The 17,552-nt window shown below is 34.7% G+C and overlaps 1 protein-coding gene across 5 annotated transcripts in view; it reads left to right on the top strand.

Moving 5' to 3' along the window:
• SIPA1L2 (signal induced proliferation associated 1 like 2) overlaps positions 1-17,552 on the top strand; it is a 252,934-nt gene that overhangs the window by 174,815 nt on the left and 60,567 nt on the right. For all 5 annotated transcript variants that reach the window (XM_031966909.1, XM_031966910.1, XM_031966912.1 and 2 more), the window contains exons 8-9: positions 6,626-6,783; positions 10,502-11,078. In XM_031966909.1, coding sequence (XP_031822769.1) covers positions 6,626-6,783; positions 10,502-11,078 — 735 coding nt within the window. The remainder of the gene's footprint in view (positions 1-6,625; positions 6,784-10,501; positions 11,079-17,552) is intronic.

Raw genomic sequence — 17,552 nt, 5'->3', positions numbered from 1 at the left:
GAATATCATTATTTCAGGTATCTCAATCAAAACTTCTATCTTTTCTTTAATCTTTTTTTCTCTTCTTAGTTGTCCTTAGTTTCCTTTATCAGCCTCAGCTCCTTCAACATTTCTGATGCTGTTTTTTTTAAAACTAGGACTTTTGGACCCTACCACATGCTTATTCATTCTCCTTGTTGCCTAACACTGTTATGCCACAGTTCTCTTTTATTGTCCTGACTCAGTCTCCCTAATTATCCTGACCCAGTCCTGACTCAGTTTCTCTGCTTCTCAAAGCTCAGTCCTGCAAAACCTCCTCTCCCTCTTTATCACAATATTTAATGAGGATAAAAGATCTTATGTTTTAGAATATCAGAATGCTTCTCCCTGTCTCAAGCTATTGGAATGTCAGATACTGTCTTATCAAGATGACTCTCTCCATGTCCGGGTTCCTCCCCCAATTAGGTCATCCCATCCCCCATGCCCTGTCAGAACCAGATTATCAGAGTCCTGTTCCTCCTCTCAACATCCTGACTTCGCCCCACCTCAGTCTACCCCCTGAGTCTGAGTCATGTGTTTATATGTCATTGAGAACTCTCATTGTTGGCTGGATTCATGGAGACAATAGTCTCATTCAGCCCTAGGACCAAATCATGGATCCATTTGGTCCCAGTAAATCTTTCCCTTTTAAATAAATTATTAAATACTTTCTAATCTCTATCTTGCCTCAGTTTCTCTGGCATTACAACACTACTTCTTTGTTTTTCTTTTTCAAATCAGAGTTCCCAGTGTTTCTACTATAGTCTCTTTATATGAATTCCACTTTGCTCCTTTGAAATAGCTTCTCTTTGTTTCTTCAGAATTTCTTTTGTGAGCATCTTTTTTATCCATCCTAGATTTATCATCTCCTTTTAGTCCATGTGGTACCACCAGTCTTTGAAGTTTCTTAATTATGATACAAATAAATTGGATATCATTTTATCTAATGTCATAGAAACAGGAAGATAAGTTGGCTTTACATTTGTATTGATGGTGGTTTGGGACTCTCTTTATATTTAAAACAGCTCTCTTCATATAAGCCTAGGGAATTTTTTCAGCCTTTATTCACCAATTTTCATCTGATTGTTACATTTCTCCTACTCCAATTTGTTCAAATTCTGTTTTTCTTTTAATGCCCTCCCTTTTTTTTGCAGTGGTGGTATTATTTCTAAATGCAAGTTTCAGGAGTGTGCTAAGTGGGTATATTATCACCTCTTGAAATGATTTCATCTTTATTTTTGCATGTGTATACTTCCTTAAGAATAGGAACTACTTGGTTTTTGTCTTGTATGCCCATGTGCTGATGTCTTTTACACAGCAGATACTTAATAAATGTGTTTAAGCTGGATTGAATCAAGACCACATCTTCTTTTGCCTTAACTATGATTCATTGTTCTTGTACAATTGATAAGCCTAAGTAAAAACTGAGAATAACAGTAGGAAATCCAAGTAAAAGTAAACAGCAAAGATAATTATAATGTTATAGATGGGTACAAAAATTATCAATACTGCTTGTAAGTATTGGTGGAGTCATGTTCTTTCTTCACATTCTAGCAATGCTCTAATTCTCATTTTTCTGTAAGCCTTAACCCCTTATTCAATCCATTACAATGATCTTCTCAAAATATTGGGCGAGGTGTAAATTTAACAAGATCAAATTTTATAGAAATAAATGTAAAATACTAGACTTAGATTGGAAACTTAACTGCATATATATACATATATATGAAACTAATATTTTAAGTTAGGCTATATCATAAATGATCAGGATATATATGTATATATATGTAATTACAAATATAATTACAAATATGTGTAACATATTTATGTGTGTTTGTGTGTATACATATCTAGATAGGTATGGATAGAAATAGCACTTTATGAAAAAGGACCCTGCTCTCTTCTCCCTTATACTTCTAATGTCTCTCCTTCAAGATTAACTATCATTTATACTATTTATTTATCTATCCAAATATCCATCCATCTATATATATCTATCTATCCATCCATCCATCCATCCATCCATCGACCCACCCATTCATCCATACATCGATGCATGCATCTATGCATCTATCTATCTATCTATCAATAGTTGTGTACATGTTATTCCTGCTATTAGAATGGGAACCTTGGTGGGCTAGAACTGATTTTTTTTTTTCTTTTACTTTCTTGGTATCCAGGGGCTTAGAATTGTACTCTGCATATCTAGTAAGCACTTAATAAGTGCTTATTGATTCTCTGACTAGGAGTTTTAATAAACTGAGTTCAGGATTAATTAATTTGTTAGTTAATGAAATAAAAGCATTTATTAAAGCACAGTGCTAAGTATTGGGGATATAAATAGAAAAGCAAGACCAGCCCTATTCTCAATGAACTCATATCCGACTAGAAAGACAACAAATATAGGAATTTATACCTGCAGGGAAGATGGAAAAATCCAGAATTCCTCACTTATCATGTGTTGACAAAGCAGATGGCAATGCATCCTTTTAATGTCTTTTTTATTGAATCACGTGATTTGGTTTGGTTTTGTTTCTACATCTGACATACTGTGCTACATTAATAAAAGAATATCAACTAGAAAGAGAGGTTTAAAAGTCTCTCTGGAGAACACTGGCCAAACCCCTTGTGGAATATTTTTTCATCTAATTATTAGTGTTGGGTTTGTTTGTTTGTTTGATGGCATTACATTATATAAAGTGCTAGTATATATCTGGAGGAGAAAAATCAGTATTTGAGTTGGCTTGAAACCATTCTGGGCCTCCTTTGACAGTAACAAGATCAGAACATAATTGAGGAAGCATTGAACCAGAATCCACAAATTGGTTATACTTGAACCATTCTATCTTCTCTTCCAGAAGGAAATAATATAGTATTTTTGATTAATACTAAAGACATTCCTTTAAATCTCAGTACCTCCTGTAGATCCAGTACATGAATTAATTTTAATTTAGACAAAAATCAGGATAGATGTTCTCTGCCTGGTGATCATTGCTCATTGGAAGAACAGTTATCAATTTTGCTCACCTTCTTAAAATGTCTTCCTAATCTTAAAATAAGTCAATTTTTTTTTAGGCTTGCAGCTTATAATCGCATTACTAATTACAGTTCTACTCTTTATATCTTATCCTAGAATAAGGTATATTAAAACACACACATACATCCTCACAAGTGATTTTTCAAAAAAAAAAAAAAAGAATTACATAAATTTGTTGTTCTTATTAGTTTTAAACTAATTTTTTTGAACTGGCCATAGTTTTCTAGTTTCCCATGAAGCTTTTCTATGTTAGGAGCCAAGTTCCTAAAATTAGTCTGGATGTCACCATCTCTATAGTATCTGAACATTTTCAGTGTGGATTTGGATAACGAACAAAATTTTCACTTTGCTCCTAATCACGGGGCCTTGTTCTTGCTTCGTCACTTTACAAAGTTTGAAACGTTACTGGACTGATTCTGTACAATCAGAACATTAGAGCTAGAAGGAGTTGAGGAAACTGCGTCTCAGAGTGATTGCTGCTATGCCCTAGATCCTGAAGTCATTGTAGCAGCACCTAAACCTATCCCCTCTGAACTCCAAGCGGAGTTCTCCACTCTCTCAGCTTCCTCTCTGTCAAATAAGGCTTATTGAGATTGCCCTTTCAGTGAGCCTGGGTTTGAATGGAAGTTAATGAAACTCCTTATTATGCTGAAGTTTTATGGATGATCCCTAGGCCGTGAAGGAAAACAAGGCAATACTTCTCATCTATTATCTCAAGGACCTTACTACAGAAGGTTGTTTAATAACTGTCAAAAAGCCTGTGAAGGATTAATCCTTCAGTTTTCCTGAGCAAATATACATATAGATAGCACATCTGTCCCTCTCTCTGCTCTTTAACTGGACAGAATATTGTGACTATTCTTCCATGAACAGACTTGTTGGAACTATTTGCTTGCATTTGAAAAGCCCAAGAACCAGTTCAGGTCCTCATGCTTGATACAGTTTTTAAAACATAAAGTTGCATTCTTTATATAATCATCCTTCCGGAGGACTAGTTGCCCTTTGTAGGGTATGTGGGCAACATATAAAGTCTTTGTTTTCCTGGCTATTCCCCATGAGAGCTTTAGATTTTCCTTTCTTTATAAACTAGTTCTTTCTCCTTCAGAAGTACTCTGTTCCTATAGTTCGTTAAGGTAGAGCCTCTTCAAGACCTCCTTTGTCCCATTTTATAAAGGAAAATAATGTACTTGGAGAGAGTAATATGGATTCAGGATGTTGTCAAGGTAACCAGTCTTACTGTTTCTTCTACCTTGCAATTTAAATACCCCCGTGGAGCAGTACAGAGTTGGACACAAGTGCTACCTTAACGAGGAAGAGTAATTGGATAGGAATAGCAATAATGCATAGCCTAATGAGTTGGTTTCCTTACTATCTTTGTTTAATTGAAAGAGTTGCCACATTGGAACAGCAACACAACTGTCAGCCTGCAAAGTGGAACGTCACAACTTACTTCTTGGCCTTGACAGTTAGGATCTCATTCTTTCCCCTCTGGGTTGATAATTCATTTGTGTTAAATTTCCTGAGTAGAGGACAAGACAAATGGCTGAAGGGATTGGTTTTGCTTTAAAAAGTACCTTTAAGGGTCTGGTTTTTGTTGTTGTGAAGCTATTTATTTATATTATCTGGAACTTAGTTTCTCTTGTCCACCAATGAGATATCTGAATATTTGGCTGATTTGGCAAGGGCAGGACAGGAATCTCAGAATAGTTTTGTTTATTTAAATGTATGTATGTATGTATGTTAATGACACAATTATTTTTCTTCTTCATGTTGATTATCTGACAGTACTCTAGATTAATTGGTCCTATAAGGTGCAAGACCTGATTTACTACTAAATTTAATATGAATTTTAAAGACTATATTTTTGCTAAATTTCTAGGTAGAGTTTCAGAACTGTGTTCCTTATGAGTTCTATTTATTGTTTGGATCTGTATTTATCACCTGTGCTTTAAAAATCTCAAACTCTGCTCCCAGATAGTGAAGTCATTTTCCTGTGTTCATTGTCTTAACCCTGGTGAATCTGTGGCAATTTTGTTTTCATAAATATTTGGACTGAGCTTCCTAGAAGTCTGTGATGATAAAATAGCATTATTTTTTAAATTGCAAGAACAAACAGTTAAAGCTAATCACTGTAAAATATTTGGTGAATAGAGAGGCATTCAACAAATACTTATCTATGAGTTAGGTTGACACTTTGCTTGATACTGGTAATAAAAAGGCAAAATTACTAAAGCCCCTGTCCTCAAGGAGCATGCATTTTATTAGAGAGAAACAGCAATATAAAAGTAAATATAAACAAAGGAATTTCTAGGGGGATCAATATTAGCCTCATATGTGAAGTAGCCCTTGAGCTAACATTGAAAAAAATCTAAAGATTCTATGAGATGTTTGTAGGGAAGAAGGACTTTCTAGGTGTGGGGGGAAATTCACGCAAAGGTATAGAGGCTATGGGAACGAGCGTTCTGTATGAGGGACAATTGGGCCATTTTGGCACGAATGCACTTCATGAAGGAGAATAAAATGCAATGATCTTGAGTAAGTCAGACTGTGAAGGGCTTTAAATGTCAAAAAGGAGTTTCCATAGTTTATCCTAGAAAAAATTCACAACAATTAATGTTTTTATGAGCAAAATAATGATGGTTATGCTGTAAAAAAAAAATCAGTTTCACAGCTGTGTGGAGAATAGATTGGAGAAGGTAAAGCTTGGAAACAAGGACACCAATCATTCAGGAAGCTATTGTGGTAGCCTGGGGAGAGGCGTTAAGAACCTAAACTAAGAAAGTGGATTGTTAAGTAGAAGAAAGACTGCAAATGTGAAAAATATTGATTTCTTTTTGTTGAAGTCTCAGTGAGATGATGGGATGTGAGAGGTGAGAAAGCAAAGAGAAGGGAGTAAATTCTACATGATTAGTAGAATACTGATGCCCTCAACACAAATAGGGATGAAAGACTAGTTTCTTTGCCAATTAGTTCTAATGAGTTTATATTAAATAATGGAACAGAGGATGAGAGGAAGTTGAAATTTGCAAGGGGGAAAGTAAATTAAATGTAAATATTAGATATGCATGTAAATATTAGATGTAAAACTGAAAGTTTGCTTCACTTTTTAGCTTCTAGTAAAAACTGGAAGAACTTCTGTTAAAAAACATTTTTTTGAATCCAAGTCTATAAGCATTTATTATGGACTTGTATGGGCAAAATCCTGCGCCAAAAGGTGTAAGATACAAAGGCAAAACAAAAAAGCTGTGCCCTTGTTCAAGGAACTTATGTTATATATAAGAGACAGAAAACATGAGAAGAAACTGAAGGATAGATTGCTTAGGCTGAACACAAAAGTTAGAGCTATAAAGTTGAAAACTTCTGTAGCTTCTTTTCATAGATCCTCTGATTTCAACCCAGTTTCCTGTTGTAATGCTAAGTTTCTGGCAATTAGCTTCTAAAGAATAGTTCTATTTTTTGAGCAGTGTTTTTGAAATGAACTTCAGTGAATTGTGCAATTAAAAAAAATGTATGAAGAACTTTTTCCATTCATAATTTGCTTTTCTTTGTGTGTCCATTTCTTATGTATAGCTCCTAAGGAAAAGGCATATAGGAAATGACATCGTTACCATTGTCTTCCAAGAGCCTGGAGCACTTCCTTTTACTCCAAAAAATATCCGATCTCAGTTTCAACACGTCTTTGTTATTGTCAAGGTGCACAATCCTTGCACTGAAAATGTGTGTTATAGGTGAGTCTGTATGTCCTAATTTATTTGGCTAGTTTGGTTTCAGTATTGCATCTTTCACCATCTGTACTTTATTCCTCCAAATTCCACTTGGTTCCTAATTGTAGATTCCTTTCTGTATTTTTTTTTTTTTTTTTTTTTTTGCTATGTAAGAAAGTAAAATATCTTAGAAGGAACACATAGCACTCTGAATTAAGCAATTTCCTTAGATATACACATGCATCTTCATTTTATCCTTTCATAATTGTACCTCTTGCTATTTCTTTTGTTCCTAGTTTCAGCCCCTTTAAAATATGCAATAGGACAATTAGTTAAAATACGGAATTGTACTGCAAGAATCATTCATTATTCTGACATAAGTCTGAGGATGTGGGCAACAACTATTCTTGAAAACTCCTATATGATAGTTTGAAACTCACTTGGAAGAGTCATCAAATTAAATAGAAACACCAGGAGCTTGTTCAGAGCCAGAAACAAGATTTTATTAGTTTAGCCCTGAGCAAAATTCAGTCTTACTCATCTTTTCATCAAAAATGAATGATAAAATACCAGAGTAGGCATTTTATAGCCTCAAAAAGTACCTATGCTCCTAATACCCAGAACTGATCCCCAAATTACATGTTAAAAAATACAGACACTACCTAATAAGCATTCATGTTGATTACTTATTTTTTTTTTTTTTTTAATTTTTTTTTTATTTAATAGCCTTTAATTTACAGGATATATATACATGGGTAACTTTACAGCATTAACAATTGCCAAACCTCTTGTTCCAATTTTTCACCTCTTACCTCACCCCCCCACCCCCTCCCCTAAATGGCAGGATGACCAGTAGATGTTAAATATATTAAAATAAAACTTAGATACACAATAAGTATACATGACCACAACATTATTTTGCTGTACAAAAAGAATCAGACTCTGAATTATTGTACAATTAGCTTGTGAAGGAAATCAAAGATGCAGGTGTGCATAAATATAGGGACTGGGAATTCAATCTAGTGGTTTTTAGTCATCTCCCAGAGTTCTTTTTCTGGGTATAGCTAGTTCAGTTCATTACTGCTCCATTAGAAATGATTTGGTTGATCTCGTTGCTGAGGATGGCCTGATCCATCAGGACTGGTCATCATCTAGTATTGTTGTTGAAGTATATAATGATCTCCTGGTCCTGCTCATTTCACTTAGCATCAGTTCGTGTAAGTCTCTCCAGGCCTTTCTGAAATCATCCTGTTGGTCATTTCTTACAGAACAGTAATATTCCATAATTTTCATATACCACAATTTATTCAGCCATTCTCCAACTGATACATCCATTCAGTTTCCAGTTTCTAGCCACTACAAAAAGGGCTGCCACAAACATTCGTGCACATACAGGTCCCTTTCCCTTCTTTATAATCTCTTTGGGATATAATCCCAGTAGTACATGTTGATTACTTATGAAACAAAAACAACTTTACTCATATTATTCAAAGAATCAATAGTTTTCTTTGAAATTCAGTAGTTGTAACGCTCCCCAAACTTGTTATTAGGCCATATTTTCAAAGTTATTGAAGCAGAGAGTGGAATAGAGCATAATTTTGACCAAGAAATCATTCATAAAGATCATCCTATGTATCATGTTAAAAGTAACTTATATGTTTTCATTCCATTGTTACCCATCTCCCTCCATCAAAATTGAACACCTCTTTCAGCATTTCCATGATGAAAATGGAGGAAGAAATAATTTGGGGTTTGTTTTTTTCTCAGAGAAATGAATTAGTAAAATGGGAGAGACAAGATGGAAAGAATCAGTCAGCAGCAAGCATTTATTAGTTAGATACCACCTATGGTCTGCGTCAGTGCTATAGAAACACAGGAAGGCAAGACAGTTCCAGCTCTCAAATGGGGGAGACAATAGGAAGCTATCCATATATAAACGAGATATATAGAGAAGTGGAAGATAATAAACAGAGAGAAGGGACTAGCATTAAGAGAGATTTGGAAAGTCTTCTTGAGGGTGAGATTTTGGCTAGGATCTGAAGAAAGCTATGAAGCAGAGAAGGAGAGAATTACCGGAATGGCTGTTATAAAAAATGCCTACAATGGAGAAATCTTTTTTGAGGAAGAACAAGAAAGCCAGCATCACTGGTTCTCAGAGTGTTTGGGCGAGATTCAAATATAAGAAAACTGGAAAGGTAGCAGGGAGGTTAAAACCTTTGAACGCTAGAGGATTTTAAATTTGCTCCTGAGAATGATAGACACTGAAACTTATTGAATTGAGTGACAGGGTCAGATCTGCACTTTAGAAAGATAGCTTTAAAACTGAATGGAGAAAGGACTTGAGTTGGAAGAGATTTGACCAACCAAAAGGCTAGAATTTATTAGCATACAGTGTTTGTAAATACTATTTTAAACAAAATAATTTTAATTATAATATAATAGCTATTTTTTGCTATTCCAAAACTTCAGAAACTTCTCACTAGCTACATAATAAAGGCAAAGTGCTTCACTGTGGTCTTCAAGGGCTTCCTTGTGTGGCCATAAAGCATCCTTTTTGTCTCATGTCATTTCGTTATATGAACCTCTACCCTCACATGTTCCATGGTTTCCTACTTGTCTCCATTCCCTCTTCTGCATTTAAACCTTTATAATCCCACCATGTTTTTCAAAGTCATAATTCAAATAATGTCTCTTCTATGACCCTGTCTTATGCCTTTCAAATAGATTTGATCTCTCTACCTTAACACTTATTTGAATTGTTCTTAGAAAACAGTAGTTCTTCCATATATTGTAGTTATTTATTTCCATGTATACTTTCTGTCCCTCAACCTTACTAGATTTTAATTTTTTTTTGGAGACAGGAGACCATTTTCCTCAACTTTGTAACTCATGCAGTTTATAGTACCAGTAAACATTTGTTGTATGGACAGCCATCATTGGGTAATGTGGATAGGTTTTAATAATACAGCATTTTACAAATAAAATATATTATAGGCAAAATACAGATATTTTGTATTATAGGTAAAACATTACAATAGCTTTTAAGTTATCACAGTGCCACCTACCACCTAATAGTTGTGTTACTAAAATTTCAGTCTGAACACTTCCTTCAATTTTCTTACAAATTTGAAGAGGACAGTACTATGCTTACTATTGAAGTTTCTTGTTTTGTTGTTAATATTTTCCCTAGCAAGTTTAAAATACAGAGGCTGGCAGTAGTCTTTCTAATTGGCTTCTCTACTACTGTGAAATGAGATGTTTCCTTAGAATAGGTTTGATGGATGGTATAGATCTTTGATGGTAGAATTTATGCTTGCACAACTCAGGTTTTGGGATATCTGTTTCAGCTTATTATCATACTACTTGAAATGGAACATACTTTTTCATGTTCCCCTTGGGCACCTCCAAGTTATAAAACTGATGTGTCCCCTAAAATCCATGCTTGAATTTTTAATTCTCATAGCCTTTTTCCTTGTCTCTCATGCCATGGATGAAAGTGTTGGAATGGAGTGAACACTGAGAAAAATAGACTTCCTATTTTGATTCACAAGTAATTCATAAGTAACCTTGTTTTCTTACTTAACTAAGTAACCTTATTAACTTACTTGAGTTTTGATAAATAACTTATGGTATGTCCAAAAATTAGTAGCTTGAGAGTCAGGTAATCTAACTTGAAAATAAGTCTGTGGAAATCTTTGGTTGCTAAATTTCCTCTCTTTTCTATTTTTTTCCTGCCCTATAGTGTTGGAGTTTCAAGATCAAAAGATGTACCACCATTTGGTCCACCAATTCCCAAAGGCGTGACTTTTCCAAAATCAGCAGTTTTTAGGGACTTCCTATTAGCCAAAGTGATCAATGCTGAAAATTCAGCTCACAAGTCAGAAAAGTTTCGAGCAATGGCTACCCGAACAAGACAGGAATACTTGAAAGATCTAGCAGAAAACTTTGTGACGACAGCTACAGTGGATACCTCCGTCAAGTTCAGTTTCATTACATTAGGGGCAAAGAAAAAGGAGAAAGTAAAACCAAGGAAGGATGCTCACTTATACAGCGTTGGGGCTATCATGTGGAATGTCATAGCACGAGACTTTGGCCGGTCTGCAGACATTGAATGTCTCCTAGGAATCTCCAATGAATTTATCATGTTAATTGAAAAGGAGTCTAAGAACGTTGTATTTAACTGTTCCTGCAGAGATGTTATTGGATGGACCTCTGGATTAATGAGCATCAAAGTGTTTTATGAAAGAGGAGAATGTATTCTTCTGTCTACAGTGGATAATTGCACTGATGATATAAGGGAAATTGTTCAGAGATTAGGAGTAAGTACATGTCATGCTGTAAGGCTTTATTCATCTTTGTTCCTCCAATACCAGAATCAGTTTTGACCAATCAGGGAATTCTCCCTTGAACACAATTTTTAGAAAGAAATAGTTACTATTTCTCATAGAAACAAAGCTGTCAGACTTTGTACCATTTTGAACAGTTGCTGAGTAAATGGAGGCAGGGAGGACTATAACTTCCAAACTGATCAGAGAAGACAGTTTTCTTGGTTCAAAATGAGTCAGCATGATCAGTTGCCTTCAGTAATTTCTCGTGGAAATTGTTATTTTTCTGTCTGTCAGGCAGGGTGTCTGAAAACAACACATATACATATTCAAATCTATCAGCCTCAAACCCCAGTCAGGGCAGCCTTGAGTCAGAACAACTTTGAACTGGCTGTGTGTGCTCTCACCGTAAAAGAGTTTTGATCCCATGGGGTACCTGCAGGAGGGGAGAAGGGTACTATAGCAGAGTAATTAGTCACCTCTTCATGCTCCTCTAAGTCAGCCCCAGGGCTGTAAATGAAATTCAGTTATTGGTGCCGGCTCATTTTGTGCTTAACCTGATCCACATTAGCATATCAATTAGCACCTTCCCTGGCAGTTTTTATGGAACCCAAAAAGTTACAAAGTCCCTGGGTCCACACTAATGTGGAAAAGAAAGAAATGTTCATATCGGTCTTCCTACTTCAGCCACTGAGGGATCAATATTGTTTAGCCACTGTTCAATCATTCACAGTAAATTGACTGGAATTCTAGCTTCCTCATAGCCCTATTTTGTTTCTAGTGAGGCCTAAAAAATATAAACCAAAAAAACTTCCTATTCTGTTGCCCCAAACTAGTATTTTATGACTAATAAAATCTTGTCTGCATGCTTTCAGGATTAACTTTGGGCCTAACTTGCCATTTATCACTTGTGTCTCCAGAAATACTCCCCCTGTTCTTATCTCAGAGTGCAAAGAGCAACTCTTAAACCAAAAATACTCAAGATACTACTATTATCAGGATGTATTCCCCATGAGAATAAGGGACCATAGTCAAATGAGACAAAAATAATTTGAAATAGTCAAGGTGTTTATCTTGAAATAGTGGTAATAATTGATGGTTTGTTGAGCAAGTTTTTCCGCCAAAGTGCTCGGAAGAAAAGCACGGTATGAAATTGATATGATTTTTACTTTGTAATAGTAGTTAGTCATATTTATTGAACAACTTTTCTTACAAAATTGAACAACTTTTCTTACCTAAAGCTCAATTTTTTTCCCCACATTTATTCTCACTTCATGTCTTTATGTATATCAACCATAATTTATATTCTAGGAAGTTCATGGTATCCTAGTGCTCTGACACCAGGACTTAATTTAAATATTTCAGATTTTTAGGCATCTAGAGAATGGCATAATGTGGCATTTTATGAGAGGATAAAGACTAGTTCCTGTAATGAATGACCCTGAAGCATCTCATCTTTGAGAATTGCTGATTGGTGTTTCGGGGCTCATCTTATCTATATATTCTATACAGAAACTCTCTACGGGCTGAGCTGAAGTCTACTAAAAAAAAAAAAAAAACTTTTGTGAACCCGCAGGCAACCCATTTGTCAGCAGTGAGATCCTCAAAGATGCATTTTGATCTAAAATACTCTTTTTGAAGATTAGAATCCTTGGGCGGCCTACAAGGAGCTATCTTCTTCTTTTGTTCTTTATTCCATGGATCTCTGGTAGGACTTCAGGCTAACCCTAATATAAACCTACATCCACATGAATAGTTCTAGGGATTTCAAATTGATGCATCTTGTGTTCTTAAGTTTAAGATTTCCTTCTTAATCACACTCACTTAGTTGTTCTTTTCCCCTAGATGACCTTTCCTTGTCCCAGTCATTGTACCTATTTCTTACAGTTGTCTCTACAGAGTAGCAAGGAAGAGAGAATTTTATTCTCATTTAATGCAGATCCATTTGATGTACAGTTAGATAAATACTGAATAGGAAATTAAGCAATCTTGATCCTGGTTTGAACTCTGCCACTTACTGAGGGTCTAAACATCTAACATTTTAGAGACTCCTTCCTCACTCATAAAAATGAAAGGATTGGACAAAATGATTCCTTAGATTGTAGCAGGCCTAAATTTGTTTTGCTTTGTTTTTGATGAAAAAAGTGAGATTTGGAAAAAACTTCACAGATTGTGTCTTTGCTGGTCATTTTGCAGTTGAGAAAACTGAAGCATAGAGAGGTGAAATGATTTCTGAAAGAGGGACATAAAGTCATAAACAATAAACCTAAGAGTGATCAAACTACAATCCAAAACGCCCTAGTAAAATAAGGAATCCCAAATACAAGATTCTTAACAGTGCAAATCCCATAGTTTGAAAATATTATACATCATTGCCAGAGAAATATGAAACTACAATATACTTTTAATGTGATCTTCCTTCCTAATGATGATAAGACATTTGTTCACATTGACCCAAATGACTAAAATGATGGATAAATCCGCCTTTACCTTCAGAATAATCAAGGAAATCTGTTTGCTTAGTGAATTCCAGAGATTAGGTGGAGCCAAATTAGAAAAGCAGTCACTGAGAAAACTTAAGAACAAGGGAATTGTCTAGATATTGTATAAATAAATTCCAGAGCTCTCCCCACAAAAAGTAATTAATAAGCTAAGAGACTACTTTGACTACATCAATACGTATGACTTACTCACAAATTCAATGACCTTTGTATGTTTATCCAGCAGATCTATTTTTCCCATCTAATAAATTTAATGTCATACTAATCATTTGACAGTACTTAAGAAGGTCTTAGAAAAGCTGAAGTAGATGTCCAAAATACTCATTATTTCATGTATTAGTAGTAAGAAAAAGTTGCCTACCTGTGTTAAAATTTTCTCTAGATGTACTCCATTTTTATTTAATTAAAGTGTTCTGGTTTGGGTCTTGAGTAGACATAGATTAATGACAGCAGAGAGTAAAGTGATTGTTACTCTTTGCCCTCTTTTTCAGTTTGAGAAATTAGAAAAAAAAATTGTATAAGTATACTATTTCTCATGTCTAATTCTTATCCCCAAAGATATATAAGTTTTCATTATCTAGACCAAAATCTAAGCAGTATGGGGGAGATGGAGTATATGTGACTACTTTTCTTCCTTATTTTTTCTTTTCTCTTTTCCCTTTTTTCTCTTTCTCTTTTTTTCTTTTTATTTTTCTTGAAAATGTTGATATTTTCTTGAAATTAAATTTTTGAAACATCCATTCCAGCCCCCTTACACAGAAATCCTTGTGTTTAAAAGTATAAAATATTAAGGAAATGTGTGCTGTCCTGGACACAATCTATTTTATGTATACACCTAAGCTGCACTATCTTGCAGATGATACACATCTCACTAACACTTGCCATCAGAGAGTTGAAGTATAAACATGTCCCCTGGACCCCATTTCATTGTTTTCTAGACTTCCTTCTTTTCTTGTATACAAATCATTCCATCTGGGAGCATAAATAGATCAAAGCTTATGTTATTACTTGTTTGAATTATCTGTTGCATAGGGACGACTTGAAAATTAAAACGAAGAAATTTAAGTTATTATGGGTCTAAGTAATGAAAACTGAGGGTAATATAGTAATTTCTTACCCTCCATTTTGCACTAAGATCTTCCTAACAATCCTATGAAGTAGGAATGCAGAGTAATATTTCTGCTTTATAGATAAGAAACAGAAGGTCTTGCCCATGGCCTTGTAATTAATAAGATCTTTTGACTCCAAATCAAGCAATCTCACCACTATCTATGGCAGCTATGGATAAGGAAAATATGATGTTAATCTTAAAAGACATTGTGGAGAACTAAAATAGCAGAACTTGACCACCAATATGAGGTCAAGAGAAGGACTGAGATTTGAGCTTGTAGTTCTAGTCAGAGTGATAAAACTTTAAACAATTGAAAAGGGATGTTTCATTGGCACAAGAAAGCCAAAGCCCCTAATTTTTTATTGGAGACTATTGAGTAGAAAATTACTAAAGGCAGATAGGAATATGAGAACCAGAAAGTAGTGGGGCTAATGAGATCTTTTTTGAACATCATCTATATATCTGTAATGGTTAAGATCCCGAGGGACTAAAAGGCACCTAGGCGATGCAATGGATAGAGTCCTGGGCCTGAAATCAAGAAAGAAGTCTCATTTTCTTGTGTTCAAATCTGACCTCAGGAACTTAATAGTTATGGGATTTTGTGCCTTAATTTCCTCTTTTGTAAATTTCTTCATTCTGTAAATGGCAAAACATCCCGGAATCTTTGCCAAGAAATCCCCAAGTGGAGTCCCAAAGAGTTAAGACACTGCTAAAAATGACTAAACAGCAACAAGAAGAGATTCAACAACAAATGGCAGATGTGCATAGGGACTAAGATGAGCTTTTGCTAACGACAAGAATTAAAGGCAAAGGAAAGAGTTTATAGAGACTAGAAAAAATTAGAAGAATATAGTGTATTTAAAAATAAAAAGGAGCTTCTTTACTATGAGAATGGTATTTAGGAAAATTAACCGATCAAGAAATTACTCAGTTAAATTTAACTTTTCTCCTCTGTGCATCGGTATTTTGATCTGTAAAATGAAGACATTACTTTTCTCTGTGAATCTAATTAATATAACACTTGTGTCAAGAAATTTCAACATAGATATAATGTCAAGTCTTGGGACTTCTATAATCTCAAACTTATCATTCACACAAGGGCTTCAGCAACTTGTAATTCTGGGTGTGTTCCCACAGATGCACTTGGTCTCCAAGCAGATTTTTCATTTTGTGGTCCTCTAAAAGACTTTATGATTGGCCTCCTGCAGGGGTCCCATGAGAAAATTTCTTTTCAACTTAAAATGGCATCATTACATATTCTTAAAGGAGTCTGTTACCGTTAGAATTGCAATTGGTGGTGGGAGGGAAGGAATAAAATGAAAGTGCGTGGTTGAAGTGCAGAATTTGTCCTGGGCTTTTTTCATGAGAATGTCACGGATATCATTTATGTTAGTTCAGTTTAAAGATAGGAATTCTCGGCCTTTTCAAATTCAGTCACTAACTAGGGGTATCCATTTCTCTCCAGAGTTCTTTAATGCTCAAACCATCCCTTGTAGGTGTGAGAAGGTGACTCATAATATATAGAACAGTAACTATAGAAACAGCCAACACAATGGTGATAGATGGCGGTCCTTTTCCACAGCTGTTCATACAGATGTAGCTTTTATTAAAATAACTCTATAGGCATTCAGAGCATGCCTCATGGAGATGCACTGCTTATTAAACTGAAACTTTATTCAGTGGTTTAGACCTGGGAATATGTGCATGATGTTTTCTAGCTTTGAGCTTCTTACAGATACCTTAATATCATCCTCCTCATCAAATGTTACTTAATGAGAAACATTTTCCCAATACTTCTACCCTTATAAGGTGAATGAACGATAGAAGAAATCAATATGTGCTTGTCATAGAAGGCATTGTATAGCTCTGAAGGGAACTGGGTAGTGACAGCAGTCTTTCCAAGACGAAAATCAAATGAGTAGAATTTGGCAGAATTTACACTAATTGGAGTGAGTCATAAATTTTTTAGCCTTCTTAATGAGACTCAACAATGGACTTTTAGATCTTACTGTCTGTTTTGTAATATTGACAACTTTGGAATTTTTGAACTTAGAAAAAAAAAGAAAAGGGAAGAGAACAAAGACCACTTTCCTTTTCATTAGTTCTGGATCTTGTTAGTGATTTATTGGAATTTAGGAGGGAGGCATAGTCCAAAGAGATTCCCCCTCAAAAATAAATTCTGCCAGACTTGCAAAATTCTCACCAGCCTCTTCCACTCTAACCACCATCATGATGGACAACTATACTATGTCTGGCAGCAGTTGTAGATTTTAGATCTACAACAAGGTAGATGAAATGAACATTTAAAAAAAATTTCTAAGCACCTGGTATGGGTATGAGTTTATCTTTAGATTGATTATGCTAAATGATGAGTAAAGAGCTATGAGAAAATGTTATATGTTTTCTGTCAACATTTTCTGAATTATATTATTATTATAATAATATTATAAAATGCTATATTGGATTTTTTTTTAAAAAAAGTCTCAATTTTTGCATTTTGTTAGTAAGTTTAAATAAACTTAGTTGCATTTAGTTAGTTTTTATTTTGGAAAGCAAAGTTAAGTCACAAAGAAGTTAGAGTTGAAAACAGTGAGAAAAGTGATCTATTCTTTCCCTTACCTGAATGAAGAAACACATATGCAACATGTTCAGCAAGTAATCTTCTAGTCTTTGCTTAAAAACATTCTTGGGGTTGAAGGAAGATTTACTGTCTCTCCAGACAGCTTGTCCTACTTTTGAATAGTTTCTGCTAAGAAATTCCTTCCCTCCTTTATCACACCTAAATTTCCTTTTTTAAAAATATTTTTTATAAAAACTTGCATATCTATAAAACTGACATTAAAAAAAGGAAAGGTG

The sequence above is a fragment of the Sarcophilus harrisii genome, chromosome 4 (genome assembly GCF_902635505.1).
Source record: "Sarcophilus harrisii chromosome 4, mSarHar1.11, whole genome shotgun sequence".
Classification (NCBI taxonomy): domain Eukaryota; kingdom Metazoa; phylum Chordata; class Mammalia; order Dasyuromorphia; family Dasyuridae; genus Sarcophilus; species Sarcophilus harrisii.
Note: the sequence above shows the minus strand (reverse complement) of the source record. Positions and strands in the feature narration are given on the sequence as shown.